We start from the raw sequence: 15,612 nt of genomic DNA on the forward strand, positions 1-15,612 counted from the left end.
CCAAGTGTGACCGTAGATCTGAAATGCAATATTTGGGTGTAGCGCTAATTACACTTGACGGTCACACCCGCCTGCAAATTCCACACATCTGTGAATTTCGTAAATTTCGAAAGCTGCTCCGGAAAACCGGACGGAACCTTTCACCTTGTTTTAGGACCAGTTGCTCCACCTTTAAATCGCAAGATGTCTATTAATCTGCGCACCGTCTACGCATTCGCAAGGGAAATGTACCCGAAAACCTCGAAGGAGACCATTCAATACGGAACAGCTGGCTTTCGCGGCAAGTAAGTTGTCTTAATTAACGATCTTCGGGTTAATCATTATTGTGTTAACACCCACACGTTGCATACGTTGGCCGTGTTTGATTAGCAAATGGTGCTTGTTTGTTTTAAGATAAGTGCGGCGATTGCATGACCTGTATTGTTGGTGGAATTTGGGTTTATTTTTAGATATTGTTCACCTTTTATCAATGGACATGCCCTTCTTCCCCCTATGTATGTACTTACTTATGTAGGGGCGTGCATGTGCATGGGCGCATACATATGTAGACACAGTCGGGGTATGTAGACACAGTCGGGTGTAGACACAGTTGTGCTGCAACTGCAAGTTGCAAAAGTGCACTATTTATTCAAACCTCTGCTTCTGAAGCTTGTAGTTTTTTTAACGGTTTTTTAATACTTAAAAAACTTTCGAATAACTACAATAATGCTTTATTTTTCCTGAATTTCTATTAATTTGGGCATCATTGTATTTTGTGTTTACTAACTAATAAAGATAAGGCGATGAAATAGATAATTACAATGATAACATTTGGATTCGTCACGTCTTTTAAGACTTTTAACCCTCCCAATTAATAACCGATGTATATATGTACACATTTTATAAATCTAAAAAGATTCCGAAATAAGAGTTGTTTCCCGAATTCACCTAAAGTATCCAAAATAATCTTTTTCAATCCTAAGCTATACAGTTTTATCAAATACTGAAAACACGAAACATCTAAAACAATGACTAGCATAATTTAAAGTTCTTTAAAAGCAATGAATATAAATTGTTCACCAAACAGTAATAACCTTTCATTTATTTCAGAGCCGAGTTCCTGGACAGCGTGATGTTCCGCATGGGAGTTCTTGCCACCTTGCGATCCCGGTTTCGTGGAGGTTCCGTTATTGGTGTGATGATAACGGCATCGCACAATCCGGAGCCGGACAACGGAGTAAAGCTCGTCGACCCCAAGGGCGAGATGTTGGAGACCAGCTGGGAGGCGATAGCCACCGATCTGGTCAATGTCAGCGACCAGGAACTGGAGCAGCATGTAGCCAAGATTATCAAGGACAACAACATCGATGTCACGACAAGTTCACAGGTGTTTGTGGGCATGGACAACCGGTACCACAGTCCGAGATTACTTAAAGCGGTGGCCGATGGCGTGATTGCCCTGAAGGGTAATGTCAAGGAGTACGGCATTGTGACCACGCCTATGTTGCACTACTTTGTGGTGGCGGCGAATACGAAGGAAGTTTATGGCAAACCCACCGAGGAGGGGTACTACGAGAAACTTATCAAGGCCTTCGAGCTCCTGCGAAACGGACGCCTGGAGAACGGGAACTATAAAAACAAAATCATTTACGATGGTGCTAATGGAGTGGGTGCCCGCAAAATGCTGCAGTTTATCAAGCGAATGAAGGGTTCCTTGGACGTGACGGTCATTAACCAAGGCATTGGCGAGGGCAAGATCAACGAGGACTGCGGCGCAGACTACGTGAAGGTCCAACAGAGGCCGCCGAAATCCATGCCCATTGTGGAGCCATTTACGAGATGTGTTAGCGTGGATGGAGATGCCGATCGAGTAGTTTACTTCTTTAGCGACGACAAGGGCGAGTTCCACCTGTTGGATGGCGATCGCATAGCCACTTTGGTCGCCGGATACCTCATGGAACTGGTCACTAAAGCCGAAATAAGTTTGAGGCTAGGTTTGGTGCAGACAGCATACGCTAATGGTGCATCCACGGACTATATAGTCAACGAGTTAAAGTTCCCCGTTTCCTGTGTCCCCACGGGTGTGAAGCACCTGCACCACAAGGCTTTAGAGTACGACATCGGCGTGTACTTCGAGGCAAATGGCCATGGCACTATTGTGTTCAGTGACAATGCAAAGGCCACCATTGCCCAGGCTGCCGAAACGAAGGAGAGTGCGAAGACTTTGCTGCTTCTTATCGATCTTATCAACGAAACCGTCGGAGATGCGATTTCGGATATGCTAGTCGTGGAAACTATCCTCAACCACAAGGGCTGGGATGTGCAGGACTGGATCTCATCGTATAATGACCTGCCCAACCGCCAGCTGAAGGTTAAGGTGCAGGATCGCAATGTAATCGAGACAACGGATGCGGAACGAGTGTGTGTGAAGCCGGAGGGTCTCCAAACGGAAATCAACAAGGTGGTGGCCAACTATAAAAGGGGTCGCTCCTTTGTACGTCCATCCGGAACTGAGGATGTAGTGCGAGTTTATGCCGAAGCGGCCACCAAAGAGGTAATTCTTGGCAACCCCGTAAATATAATTATAATAACATCTAATTTCTCCGCAGGACACCGAAAATCTTGCCTACGAAGTGGGACTTTTGGTGCAAAAACTTGCCGGGGGCGTTGGCCCGGAATTGACGAAACCCAATAGTGCCCATCTTTAAATAAAAAACAAACCAACCTCAAACGATCATCGACACAGGTCCTAGCTTGAGCAATAAATCTCTTAACGTTAAGGTGCTCAATAACTTAAAAGTCCTAACTCTCAAACGCATTTATACTGTAACTGTTCATTGTCCTGTATGTTCTAAAGATTGAGATGTTTTTTTACCACTAAATATAAAGTTATATTTATTTGTACTTTGTGGAAGTTATTGTGAGTGTTTATGCATGATTGAAAAGCTTTAAGAATATGCATTCGCTCCGTTAAATTTATTTGTTGAGCTTCTAGTGGTAACTATTGAAATTAAAAATAATAACGCTGATGATAGAGATTAAAGACCTCAATAAATTTTGTATGGCCATTTTCTATAAAATAAATTATTTTCAAATTCATTTCTTGGTTTTTTTTTTTTGGAGGGAAAGTTAATTTTATGAAAATATGTAAAACCGTTATTTTTATTTTTTAATGTTGAGAAGATAAAACTTAAATTTTAAATCATTACGTTATAGTAAACGTAATCGTACGACGTAAATCTTAAGTCTGAGAAAAGCCGATAATTCCATCTCTATTCGATTTTGTAATCGATAATAGTATCGCTTTCAATCCAGCTCTAATTTGATTGCCGTGCTGTCACTTTGGCTGATGCAATTGCAGTTTTTTTCGTTAAAACCAAATTAATTTCCAGTCAACTAGTATATAAAAAGCATAAACAGAATGGACGCGGAAGACGTAAGTTAGAAATACAACTGGGTGAATGTTTTAAAGTTATTAAATGAAGGCTTATAAGTAAGCATATGTGCGTACATGTGCGCCCTTGTGGGTGTGTTTGTATGTGTATTTAAATATTTGTGTACGGGGATAGTGCGAACAATGAGGTTATGTTTTTCCGATCCGGATTTAATTATACCGAGTTTTCAATGAATTTCGCAGGGTTTCGATCCCACTTTGTTAAAAAAGAAGAAGAAGAAGAAGACCACCTTCGACCTGGACGCAGCATTGGGCCTGGAGGACGACAGCAAGAAGGAGGATCCACAGGACGAGGCGTCAGCTGAGGGTGGAGCCGCTGCCGAGGAAGACAATCTCGACTTGGAAAGCTTCGGCAAGAAGAAAAAAAGAAGAAGAAGCCCTTCAACATGGACGAAATTGAGGCGGCAATTCCAAGTTTTGGTGGCGATGATGCTGCCGCCACTGAGGAGCCCGAGGAGGAGGAGATCAATTTGGACATGGACTTCTCGATGGCCAAAAAGAAGAAGAAGAGCAAGAAGAAGGACTTGGACGAGCTGTTTGCTGAGAAACTGGATGACGACAAGAGCGAGGACAAAGAAAATGGTACGGTAATGACTAATGGGTTGGGTCTTTTAATTTTATTGTTTTATTAAAAACAATTTAATTAACTTAAATTTTTCATTCAAAAGCACAGATTTAAAAAAATTAAAGCAAAGTGAACAAATAGCTTATACTGCAAAAGCAAAAAAAGAAAGTGCATTCCAGATAACACGTTTGATAAATTTAACTGTGAAATTAGCTACATTTAACCAGTTTCGATTTCACAACAATACTTATAAATGTGTTAAGACAAAAACATGATTTCCGTGCAACTTTTTATAGAAACTTATATTCACCTAAACGAACCTTTCCTCTTTTCTAATTCTTTTTAATGACTTATATTATTTTAGTCGAGGACAACAGTTCTACCTGGTTTGGATCTGATCGTGATTACACATACGACGAGTTGCTGAAGCGGGTCTTCGAAATTATTCTCGACAAGAATCCGGACATGGCCGCCGGTCGCAAGCCAAAGTTCGTTATGCGTCCGCCACAAGTGCTGCGAGTGGGAACCAAAAAGACCTCCTTTGCCAACTTCATGGACATCGCGAAAACGTTGCATCGCCTGCCCAAGCATCTGCTCGACTTCCTACTGGCCGAGTTGGGTACCAGTGGCTCCATGGACGGCAACCAGCAGCTGATCATCAAGGGCCGTTTCCAGCCAAAACAGATCGAGAACGTGTTGCGTCGCTACATCAAGGAGTACGTCACCTGTCACACCTGCCGCTCCCCGGAAACGATATTGCAAAAGGACACCCGCCTGTTCTTCCTGCAGTGCGAATCCTGTGGATCCCGCTGCTCGGTGGCCAGCATCAAGTCAGGTTTCCAGGCTGTCACCGGCAAGCGTGCCGCCATTCGAGCAAAAACAACCTAAATTCTCTTTATTTAAAATTTGATTTTTTATTACCAGTAAAATTTCAATACAAAAAGTAACCAATACTATTTTTTTGTTTTACTCTGAGTTGATTTGTAGTTCTTGTGCCAGTTGACTAGGTGATCTGCAAAGCCAATTTCAATTTTTCGTGATTTACCGCTGTCAATCATAAAAGAAAAGGAATCTACGCCCATTTTTCCTCTGTAGATATTCGGTCGTCCACACAAAATCAAGCTTTTGCCCCTTGTTATGGGCGAAGGATCGATATTTTCCCTGGAGCTCTTTAAGAGGCGCATCAGTCTTTCGGCCGTGGCTTTATAAGATTCTGTTAAAAGCAGCGAACTGGCTTCGTTGTACAGCGAGGATATCAGTGGTACAATTTTAGGTTTTTTAGAAATGCATGCCTCCATAGATCCGGTGCTATCATCAATTATGTATTTATTGAAGAAATTGTTGTGTGTTCCAATTCCAGTGACAAACCCATAAACAATACAGGTGCGAAAGTATATCGGGTTTTCATTGTTAGTATCACATATTAAAAAAACATTTTCCCTGTCGGGATCTGGAGTTACTTGTTGAAGATGCCATAAAGTTAGGGGTACGTTCTCATGAACCTTTGGACCAGACTTATCGGAATAGAGAGTGTTTTGATTTGGCTGAGCTTTGCGAATGATGAAATTATCCAACTTGTCTTCAAGATCCTCAAAACTGGCGTTCGAAGCCATTTTCCTTAATTAGTTAGCGGCAATTTCAAAATGACCGTATGGTTACAATGCATTTTACATCAGCTCCTGACAAACAGTTGTGCACATGGGCGGGCCCAGATTTATTTCTGGGTTTTAGGGGAATAACTTTAAAATACTATTTTCTTTTCAAATATATTGCTTTGTAATAAAAGCAAATATTATCAGATGATTTGGTTATTTTGATAATTCAAAACATGACAGCTCTCTCAATACGCTATCTTGGCGGTCATATGCTGATTATCGATATAACCCTCATGGGTATGGGATGTTCAGGGGTCGTATCGAGTATATTAGCTAGATGTTCTTTTAAAATGTTCTACAATATTTATAATAACTAAAAACTTTAAGTTTTAAGATTTTAAAAACTTATTTATTTTTATCATAATAATTTAAGTTGATCTATTTTAAAATGAACTTCTAATACAAATTGATTGACAGTTATTAAATTTTTTGTATTCTATTTTTGTATTTCTGTTTGAAATATACATTTTGTATTCATTACAAACATTTGTTATTAATATAACTTTTATTTATTTTATAAAATTATATATTTTTAGATGTACTTTTAATAAATCTTTCATACTCCATAAAATCAATTGTTCTTTCACCCCTTTTGACACCCAACAGAATTATTTCCTACGCCCATGTTTGTAAGTAATAATTATGTTAACTGAAAAAAAAAAAAACGTCATCAGGTCATAAAAAGTGTTTGAAAATATAGAGATAAATGAAAAAATTCAAATATATATATGATTAAGATGTGTATTTCACCACCCCAAGTAATGCACTCGCATAAAAAGTCAGGTTGGCAGTTCTTTCATTCTCTTAGCAAGTGGGCAGCCCTTTGTGTAGCTTGTGAAATTAAGAAAAGGAAGTACACTTTGTGCAAAACTAGCCGAGGAAATCGCATAATCTGGTGATCTTGGAATGTCTGGTGGTCCATCCATAACGCTGAAGAGCCAACCCATCGATGGTAACAATACGGGGAACGCTGCGGCGCAGCAGCAGCAGCAAAGTGCGAATGGCGCAGCATCTTCGGGTGCATCTGGATCCGCTGGCTCCACGGTGCAGGCCCAAAATCCAGGAAACGGCGGAGCAGTAGGCGGCGGAAATGCTCCTGTTGAGGGAACCAGGCAGAATAGCCTGCAGAGGATCCAGCAGCGAAAGCAGAAGGTCTTCAACCTCCCCGCCCCCCAGAAACTGGCCAAACTCTCGATGTACTCCGCCTGCCAGTCGGATGGATGCCGCTGCACGGGATGGAAAACTCCGCAGGAGAACCGCCATCGAGATGTGGAGTCCTCCTATTGCCCGGAGTTTAACGAGGAATGTCGAAATGCCAACTGTAGGCACTCATTGCGTCAGCACATCGCCCATCTGGACAATATTTCTAGCTCCAGCATGGACGAGCTGTTGGGCGCCATCATAGACATGGAGAACCTGTTCATGTCCATGCAGCGCGTCGAAGACGAGGACACCAAGAAGGTATACCTGTATCTCTTCCGTTTGCTTCGCCAGTGTGTACTCACGCGCCAGCAGGCAGTGATCCGTGGTCCCCTGGGAGATCCTCCATTTGAGTCACCGTGCATCACCAAGGCGGTGCTATCGCTGGTCTTTTACAAGTACAACCACCTTAACCCGACTGAACTCCAAACCATGACCGAGGTGGCCAAGACGTTCCTGAACTTTCTGAATCACTACAACTTTGAATCACCATCGACTAGAAGGGGAGATCTCACCCACGAGGATGCCTCGAACTACAAGATCAACTACACGCGTTGGTTGGTCTTTTGCCACGTACCCGCCTTCTGCAACTCCCTGCGCCAATTTGAAACGTCCCTGGTATTTGGACGAACGCTTCTGCGTACTGTGTTCCAGTACATGTCCCAGCAGCTCAAGAAGAAGTGCATCTCGGAGCGAGATCGCTTTCCCGAGGACAAGCGCTCAATCATCACGCAAATGCCCAAGTTTTTGGAGGCCCTTCGCGCCGAATTGCTGAAGGATGACTCCCCATATGGGATCCCAACTACAGGCCACCCAATTCGTTTGTCATTCAGCAGAGAAAGCGACATCAGGAGGTGACGCCCGCTGCTCCAAGTGCTGGCTTGGCAACAATCGGAGCTGGAAAGCGAGCCAGTGTGGGCGAACCGCTGCACAAGAGAATCAAAAAAGAGACCACCACCACCACAGATCGCTGCAGCAGGTTTGTCATCACCATCTTTATAAAATATTTTTACTTATAGTTATTTAACAGCGAAAGCTTGGACGACCTTCCCACGGATGTGGTGATGCGCGCCATGAAATCGGTGTCGGAGTCGAAGACCACCAACAAGGCCGAGATTCTCTTCCCCGTAAATGTTTCCCGCGATGAGAATGTCAAGGCGGAGGAGCAGAAGCGGGCCATCGAGTTCCATGTGGTGGGGAACTCACTGACCAAGCCGGTGGACAAGCAGACGGTTCTGTGGCTGCTGGGCCTGCAGCTTGTATTTGCCTATCAGCTGCCCGAGATGCCCCGCGAGTACATCAGTCAGTTGGTCTTCGATACAAAGCACAAAACTCTTGCGCTCATCAAGGAGAACCAGCCCATCGGTGGCATATGCTTTCGCCCGTTCCCTTCGCAGGGCTTCACCGAAATCGTTTTCTGTGCGGTCACTATGTCGGAACAAGTTAAGGGCTATGGCACCCACTTGATGAATCACCTGAAAGACTACAGTATCCAGAGGGGCATCAAACACCTGCTCACTTTTGCCGATTGCGATGCCATCGGGTATTTCAAGAAGCAGGGTTTTTCCAAGGACATCAAGTTGGCGCGACCCGTTTATGCGGGCTACATCAAGGAGTACGATAGCGCCACCTTGATGCACTGCGAGCTGCATCCGAGTATTGTAAACACGCAATTCATTGCCGGTTAGTTGATTACACATATAGGGAGTATCGTGGACCTATTTTACTCTGGTTTATTCATTCCAGTTATTCGTAATCAGAGCGAGATTCTGAAGGAGCTAATTGCACAACGGCACAATGAGGTGCAAAAAGTAAGACCCGGTTTGAACTGCTTCAAGGAGGGTGTACCCACCATACCCGTGGAGTCGATTCCCGGTCTGCGGGAGATTGGTTGGAAGCCGCAAATGCGTCCAGCCAGGTCTTCGAGACCCCTGGAAGAGTCCTCCGACCCGGATAAGCTGGCCACGTCCTTTGCATCCGTGCTGCAGTCCGTGCGCCAGCACAACACCGCCTGGCCCTTCCAGCGTCCGGTGAATGCGGCCGAAGTTCCGGACTACTACGATCATATCAAGTATCCCATGGACCTGAAAACGATGGGGGAACGCTTGAAGAAGGGATACTACCAAACACGCCGCCTGTTCATGGCGGACATGGCCCGCATATTTTCCAACTGTCGTTTCTATAACTCCCCAGATACCGAGTATTATCGGTGTGCCAACTCCTTGGAGCGTTATTTCCAGACCAAAATGCGTGAATTGGGCCTTTGGGACAAATGATGCAGTGACTCTGAGGAAACTTGCATAAATACGAATATTTAATCTACACTAACGGAGAACGTTATTTCTCTTATTTATTTTAGATTTTTCTGCGGCAAAAGACAAAAGCGGATAATTACTTGTAAACAAAATTGATATATGGATTAAGCTATTTCTGGAAAGTATTAATGAAGCGCCCTGTCTTAATCGTTTAGTCGGGATAAAAAAGCTGACTTAAGGAAAAAATAAAACAGAACTTTCATCTAATTATTGCCAGAAGAATCATTTTTATAGGAAAACATATATTTAACAGACCCTCCAAAAACAAAAACCGAAGTTCGCTTAATGTTTTGTAACCTCTACATTTTGTCTTAACTTTTTATTTCACTTTTGATTTCCTACATTTATTGTTAGCATGCTTTTTAAAGTTGGGATTTCCCTTTGTTTCGGTTTGGTTTAGTAAACATTTAATAATGTCTGTTAGAAAATTAAACTGTTTTTAATATAGGGGCGGGAGTTGAATCGAATTTCCTAGGACATTGTACAAAGGCTCTTGTATACGCTTTTCTTTCTAGATTGCGTCGGGAATTTCGAAGGCTCTCGCGAGTATGCCAATGGTATAATGAAAATGTTAACTTACTGTTGAATTCAATTATCTTTTATTACATGGTATTAAGTTTTAATTTCAATACGTGGTAGTCTTTACAATTTAGCCATTACTTGCGAAACGTGTTTTTCAGTGTTGAACTTGGTAATTTCGTATTTATATACATACATACATATGTAGAGCTAATCAGGGTGAGCATATATGGAGATATACATATTACATACAATTAGATACATAATTAATGATTACATAATATTGAAATGTGTGGTGACTCCTCCCCTTCCGCTTCAGAAAGTGCCTGTTAACTACTGTTCTCCGATAACCAAACCGGACTCTATTCGGCACTTGGCGGCGGTTTGTGCTGAATTCAATACAAATATATATCTGGATACAAGGATAACAAACAAATATCTAAAGGACTTCAGCTGGAAACATATGCATGCACACACGTAATTTTACTCGGTTTCAAGGCCTCGATTTCAACCGGAGCAGCCAGTAATCACACAATCTTAACATTTACATCGAGAAAATCGTATCGTTTCAAATCGTAAGTATACATTTCATTGCAGGCGTGGCGGAAAAACGTGCACTTTTGCAGCCCAACCGAGATCAGAAAATAATAAACTATAGAAAACTTTACTTTGGACTTTTTCTGGCTGACTTTAAAATAATGATCAATTTGCTACTGGTTATTTTTTCACATTTTCATTTGGAGACTCTCTTCACTCTTCAGCTGGGCTGGATTGACTTTTTACAATTGTGCTTTTCCAACAAGCATAGCTGCCGATTTTATTTTCATGTTCATATTTAAAATGCTCTTAAACAATATTTTTAAATGCTAGTAAAACGATTCGAGTGTTGGTCGATGTTTTACGCCCACAAGAAATACAGTATTACAATTTTGTTTTTTTCTTTCATTCAAATAAAAACGTGTTAATTAGCTTTTATTTTAGTTTTGGGAATTCCATGGATTTAATTGTTTTGCTCCATTAATTTCATTATTGTTATCGACTCCTCCGCTTATTCTCCGTGTTTCTGGTAAGTTTTTTGTTGTTTTGTTTTTTGTAGCTTTTCATATACTTATGCTTACTATGTTCTTCACATCTATTACTAAATATATGTATGTATGCGCAGGCGAGCCATTATCTCCTCGTTATCAATACCGTGTTCTCTGCTCAGCGAAAGGCGTTGGAACCAGCCATTTACACAAAACCTAACAGATGGCCGGTTCACGTTCACATTCACAGTCGCTAGTCGCTAGTCGTAAATCGCTCTAATCTTCGCCAAGCACACGGTGGTGGGCGGGCAGCAGAGTGCGCCCCAGGACGTCGTGAGAATTGTAACACTAAGTTTAATTATACAAATATATTATGCCGTTAGATCCATAACTCGAAATTCCTGATAATAAGAGCCTGTGTGTCGTCGATCGTTCGGTCGGTCGGTTGATTGGGTTGCTTCGAATAATTAGCTTTGCAAAGAATAGGATATTTTTACTTTCTTCTTAATTCGTTTCTATCAATTTTGTTGTTGTTTTATTTAAAGTGGTTTTCCACTGGCTGGGCGACATCATTATTGAGCTGAAAAGATAAACACGGTTTGTTAAAACGTTTCAAAATTATAACAGCTGGTTGAATAATACTCACAAACTGCCGCCACCTGTTGCGTCTGCTCTGGCAAGAGGGACGTCGACTTTGTCGTCGTAGTTGTGGCGTTCGGTGCATTTGATTCCGTGGCATTGGCTCCCGATCCCACATTGTTGGCCGCCTTCAGTGCTGCGGCGGTGTTGCCGTTGGTGATGTTTGGCATGCCGTTGCCGCCACGATTGCCGCCGCCGTTGTTGCGATTGTTGCTCCTGTTGCGGAAGTTGCCACCGCCTCCCATGCGATAGTTGTTGCGGTTGTAGCCGGGCGCGCCTCCGTATCCAGAGTTCATGCCGCCGTTGCCCGCTCCGCCCATGTTGCCGTTGTTGTTGTAGTAATGGTTGCGTCCTCGGTAGCTGTTGAAATTAATATTCCCCCTGTTATAAGTCGCTAATACAGATGATTTATTGCTTAACTCACCTTCCACGACGGGTGGAGGAAACTCCAAAGGTCTCCGTGTTTAACTTGCGCTCCTGGCGCCAATCATTCTTCTTGTTCTTGCTGCGATCTTGAGCAGCCTCGCAAGAGATGCTGTCGAAGAACGATTTGGTCTTGTCGTAGCACACAGCAACGTCATCCTCCTCGGGCTCGTGCTCACCAGCGCCGGTCTCATTACCGGAGTCATCCTTCTTGTCGGTCTCTCCGTTCAACTGTGAATATATATTCAAAAGGTAAGTAAGATTTAAGATTTGACTAACCTTATATGGTAATCAATACTGGTTGAATTATACAATTTAATAATAAATAATATTTTTTTATATTTTTTTAATATGTTTAAGTCTAATTTGTGTTAAAAAATAAAAACTGTGTTCCACTTACTGTATGAGCATCTTCAACCTTCTCACCCACCTGCTCATTGGTTGCAGTTGCAGTGGTTGCCGTGGAGTTGGTGGTTGGTTTTGTGGCGGCATCCTCGCCCACCTTGAGCTTGGCCAGCTGGGAACGCAATTCCTCGAACTTGTTGTTGGCTTGTTCGAAATCAAAGTCGCCCTCGAACTTGATCTTGTTACGAGGCTTGTTCTGGTTGGCCGACTGCGGACGATAGCCCTGAAATTATCAAAAACACAATATAGACTTTAAAATAAATTAAACATTAGAAGGTATACCTGATTGGGACGCATGGGGCCTCGAGATCCCATTCCACGGTTACGGATCATAATGTTGTTCGAGTTCTGGCCACCGCGGTGCATGTTCCAAGCTGGATTGTTGCCACCTCCATTTCCGCCGCCTCCGCCACCGCCGCCGTTTCCTCCTCGCTGCTGCTGCTGCTGTTGCATGCCATTACCGCCGCCGCGATTACGCTGATTGTTGTTGTAATTGTTGCTGAAGTTGTTGTCCATCTGACGGCCGGAATCACGGCGATCCCGTTGCTGGTAGTGCTGGTTATAGAAGTCCGTGCCACTGCCGCCGCGCTGTTGCTGCTGCTGCATGTTGTTTTGGCCGGGACCGCCGCCCCGCTGCTGCTGCTGATGGTTCTGGCGCTTATGTCCTGCATCGCGACCGTTTCCACCCTGGCCAGCGTTCTGTTGCTGGTGCAGCTGCTGCTGCTGGGTCAGCTCCGCCGTCGGACTCACAATCAGGCTAATGGGCGTCGTCGAGCGCGATGCTCCGGCCAGCATGTCTAGAACGGAAACTATATACATATAAAGGACGCAACGAGGACGAAAAGGAAAGAATAATGCGTGCAGGCAAGGGTGAGTAGAATTCCAGAAAATCCATGTGATAAGTATAATTTAAATTTAAAAAGCTAATCTGAAAACAATTTATGCTTTTGATTTGTGTATTTTCTTGTACTCCCACTATCGATGGAATTCTTAGTGCTTTTATTTTAGCTAATATTAATGATTATATGCCCGCGTATTAGATAAAAGATGTAATACTTTTTCAGCTTATCTGATTGAAATTTAAGATTTTAATTACTTTAAAGACTTAAAAATGTTGACCTCATTAAAACTGTGCTATCTGATGTTTGAATTTATTTGTATACTTTTTTGAGTAATTTTTATAAAAATAAAACACTAAAAGTGTAGAAATAAAAAATCCAGATTTGGAATTTTTCTTAAAAAAAAAGTTATGCTTAATGAAACCTTTTATGAATGTATGTGAATCTAAAAATAAAAAACTTACTTGGCTGTTTCTGCTGCTGAGGCTTCTGCTGTTGCTGGTTGCCGCCAATGTGCATAAATGGTCCGCTGCCCGGTGCTCCGGATCCAGGAGCGAGCGATCCGCCCGCATTGCCCACCATATTGGCTAGGTTCGGACCTCCAAGGTTGCCAAACGGATTTCCGTTGCCGTAGCCGGGAGCGCCTCCGCCAGGAGCTCCTGCTCCGCCGGCACCACCACCACCTCCTGCACCCGACATCTGCGGCGGTTGCTGCGAAGGCACCTGCTGCTGCTGCGGCGGAGCGTTCATCCCGCTCGGCATGGGAAAGTGCTGCGGCATCTGGGGCGGTCCGTTCTGGAGCTGCGCCTGCATGATCGCCGGGTCATTGTGGTGCGGCAAAGTATGGTTGTTGACGACGCGAATGTCCTTGATGTCCGATCCCCGGAAGAGGATGTAGTCGTAGATCTGCGACTGAGGCGCAATCTGGAACTGGGTGTCCCGATCTTCTGTGCCAAAAGATCGCACTAAGAAAGGAAATTGTGTTATATATTTAAAAAATATTTATCAGCCGTTTAAACTCTAAAATATAAATGTGTAACTTAGAACTAAAACTTGAAAGGTTTTTTTTTAAAACCTTGCTTAAATCTTCATGAAAAATAAGTTTTAAAACTGATAACAATCTTACTATTTGAATCAGGGGAGAATTAAGGGTCAAACGGATTTGAAAATAAATACTTTTATCAGGCGGGAACATTGAAGGTTATATCTTTAAAATTTGTTTTCGAATTTACGTGTTCAAAAATAGGATCTTTCTAGACTCATTACCTTATATAACAAAGAAAATACAAGTTGAAATCGCAATTGCGATAGCCATGTAAACCCAGTAAGGTTAGACCGCATTTCAAATTTAACCTCAACTGGGGGGAACGCATGTTTTGCCGGTATTTGTGCGTTCACCGTTTCTCCTTTTTGCCTTCCAGGGCACTGACACTAGTAACGGGAGCCCGTAGATCCCGTTATCTGGCGCCAAATCGAATTTGTTTTTGCAAATAAACAAATTGCACTGGGGATTTGCAAGTGCGCGCGTATATGTACGTATGTGTGCCATGTAAAATGCAAAAGCAACACTGTACAACAACAGCGAGAGACAAAAACAGGCCAAAGCCAACATGACAAACAAAAAGCATAAGTGAGAGAGCAAGAGGGAGAGAGCAGCAGTTGCACACTCTCAGAGTATGAAATTACTGTAAAACTAACAAAAAGTAACGAAAAAAAAGTGGAGAACACACGAGAGAAACGGAAAGAGTCCATTTTCTTTTCGATGAACCGTTTTTTTACAGGGATTTTTTGGCGCAGATTACGGCACCCTACATATATATTTCGTATATATAGCAATATGTCAATTACGTGGGCGATTTCTAAAGGGGGAGCTGGAGCTACTGAAAAACTTACCACTCGAGAGCGCAATGGTGCACTCCTGCGGATCCACGGTGTACAGGCGGCCCTCATATCGAATGTCTGCCTTGGAAATAAGGCTGATTTTGGAGCCCAACTCCGGCAATCCCCCACTCATCTTGATTAAATATGTTGCTCACTGCGCACTCACTCCGAAATACAAAGTATTATTAAGTGTCTCTGCCAACAAGCACACAAATTTCTCTGGCCAAAAGCAAACAATTGTAGCGAGCACGACGACAACGATTTCTCGACGGTTTTCAGCCCCTGCTCTTCTTTTCTTTTCTTTATGATTTTTTTTTTTTCACACGCAATTGCCTACCAGTTCCAGGGCGAATTTGGGGCCTATCGCCTTCAAGCCGCGTAAGCTTGGTAGACCTGTGTTTTCGCACAAGTGCGATAAACTCTTTATCAATATCTGTGGCGCAGCACACACGGCTTTAAATATTAAAATTGCAATTTTCGATGCACAAATTTCTTCTCCGTCCGTCTGCGAAAACCTACCCGTCGAAAATGAACGATTTGAGCGAGTGGTACGGTGTTGGAAAGTGCGGGTGGAAAGCAGCGGCGGCGGCAGCGAGGTATTAATATTTGCAAACACAGTTTGTTTTCCTACAAGAAATTTGTTGACGCTCCTACATGTTGACGAAAGTTTTATAATCTATTTCAAAACTGTTTGTTTGGATAAATTATATATA

At 42.9% G+C, this 15,612-nt stretch overlaps 5 protein-coding genes across 8 annotated transcripts; 3 read left to right on the forward strand and 2 right to left on the reverse strand.

Annotated features, from left to right (window-relative positions):
* Positions 1 to 57: 57 nt before the first annotated feature.
* Positions 58 to 3,078, forward strand: LOC108089598 (phosphoacetylglucosamine mutase). Its single transcript, XM_017187956.2, has 3 exons — positions 58 to 284; positions 1,090 to 2,533; positions 2,589 to 3,078. Exons 1-3 carry the CDS (start codon positions 184 to 186, stop codon positions 2,685 to 2,687), a joined length of 1,644 nt encoding a protein of 547 aa, XP_017043445.1. The 5' UTR covers positions 58 to 183; the 3' UTR covers positions 2,688 to 3,078.
* A 206-nt stretch (positions 3,079 to 3,284) lies between these two features.
* LOC108089596 (eukaryotic translation initiation factor 2 subunit 2) lies at positions 3,285 to 4,945 on the forward strand. Its single transcript, XM_017187954.2, is given in 4 exon segments — positions 3,285 to 3,415; positions 3,617 to 3,791; positions 3,794 to 4,015; positions 4,363 to 4,945. Coding segments are annotated over 4 exon segments (936 nt in total). The 5' UTR covers positions 3,285 to 3,400; the 3' UTR covers positions 4,887 to 4,945.
* LOC108089597 lies at positions 4,888 to 5,850 on the reverse strand. Its single transcript, XM_017187955.2, has one exon. It carries the CDS (start codon positions 5,609 to 5,611, stop codon positions 4,952 to 4,954), a length of 660 nt encoding a protein of 219 aa, XP_017043444.2. The 5' UTR covers positions 5,612 to 5,850; the 3' UTR covers positions 4,888 to 4,951.
* A 603-nt stretch (positions 5,851 to 6,453) lies between these two features.
* Positions 6,454 to 9,375, forward strand: LOC108089435 (histone acetyltransferase KAT2A). The gene is given in 4 exon segments (XM_017187665.2): positions 6,454 to 7,634; positions 7,637 to 7,832; positions 7,884 to 8,536; positions 8,600 to 9,375. Coding segments are annotated over 4 exon segments (2,454 nt in total). The 5' UTR covers positions 6,454 to 6,559; the 3' UTR covers positions 9,130 to 9,375.
* A 369-nt stretch (positions 9,376 to 9,744) lies between these two features.
* On the reverse strand, positions 9,745 to 15,439 carry LOC108089436 (protein LSM14 homolog B). Of its 4 annotated transcripts, none has more exons than XM_017187670.2 (7): positions 14,912 to 15,439; positions 13,483 to 13,983; positions 12,462 to 12,976; positions 12,205 to 12,402; positions 11,776 to 12,005; positions 11,359 to 11,711; positions 9,745 to 11,292 (listed from the first exon to the last, which is right to left on the reverse strand). In XM_017187670.2, exons 1-7 carry the CDS (start codon positions 15,030 to 15,032, stop codon positions 11,285 to 11,287), a joined length of 1,926 nt encoding a protein of 641 aa, XP_017043159.1. In that variant the 5' UTR covers positions 15,033 to 15,439; the 3' UTR covers positions 9,745 to 11,284. The 4 variants fall into 4 exon arrangements, with proteins under 4 accessions (XP_017043159.1, XP_017043158.1, XP_017043157.1 ...); XM_017187669.2 differs by having other exon boundaries at positions 12,462 to 12,988; XM_017187668.2 differs by having other exon boundaries at positions 12,175 to 12,402; positions 14,912 to 15,438.
* Positions 15,440 to 15,612: the final 173 nt, after the last annotated feature.

This window comes from Drosophila ficusphila, unplaced genomic scaffold (assembly GCF_018152265.1).
Source record: "Drosophila ficusphila isolate 14025-0441.05 unplaced genomic scaffold, ASM1815226v1 contig_286, whole genome shotgun sequence".
NCBI lineage: Eukaryota > Metazoa > Arthropoda > Insecta > Diptera > Drosophilidae > Drosophila > Drosophila ficusphila.

Coding starts and splice junctions, on each gene's coding strand:
- LOC108089598 (XM_017187956.2), top strand. CDS start 184: ATGTCTATTAATCTGCGCACCGTCTACGCATTCGCAAGGGAAATGTAC. Junction 285..1,089: donor ACAGCTGGCTTTCGCGGCAA/GTAAGTTGTCTT, acceptor CATTTATTTCAG/AGCCGAGTTCCTGGACAGCG. Junction 2,534..2,588: donor CCGAAGCGGCCACCAAAGAG/GTAATTCTTGGC, acceptor ATTTCTCCGCAG/GACACCGAAAATCTTGCCTA.
- LOC108089597 (XM_017187955.2), bottom strand. CDS start 5,611: ATGGCTTCGAACGCCAGTTTTGAGGATCTTGAAGACAAGTTGGATAAT.
- LOC108089436 (XM_017187666.2), bottom strand. CDS start 15,032: ATGAGTGGGGGATTGCCGGAGTTGGGCTCCAAAATCAGCCTTATTTCC. Junction 12,989..13,482: donor TCAGCAGCAGAAACAGCCAA/GTAAGTTTTTTA, acceptor ATATGTATATAG/TTTCCGTTCTAGACATGCTG. Junction 12,006..12,174: donor AGGTTGAAGATGCTCATACA/GTAAGTGGAACA, acceptor ATATATTCACAG/TTGAACGGAGAGACCGACAA.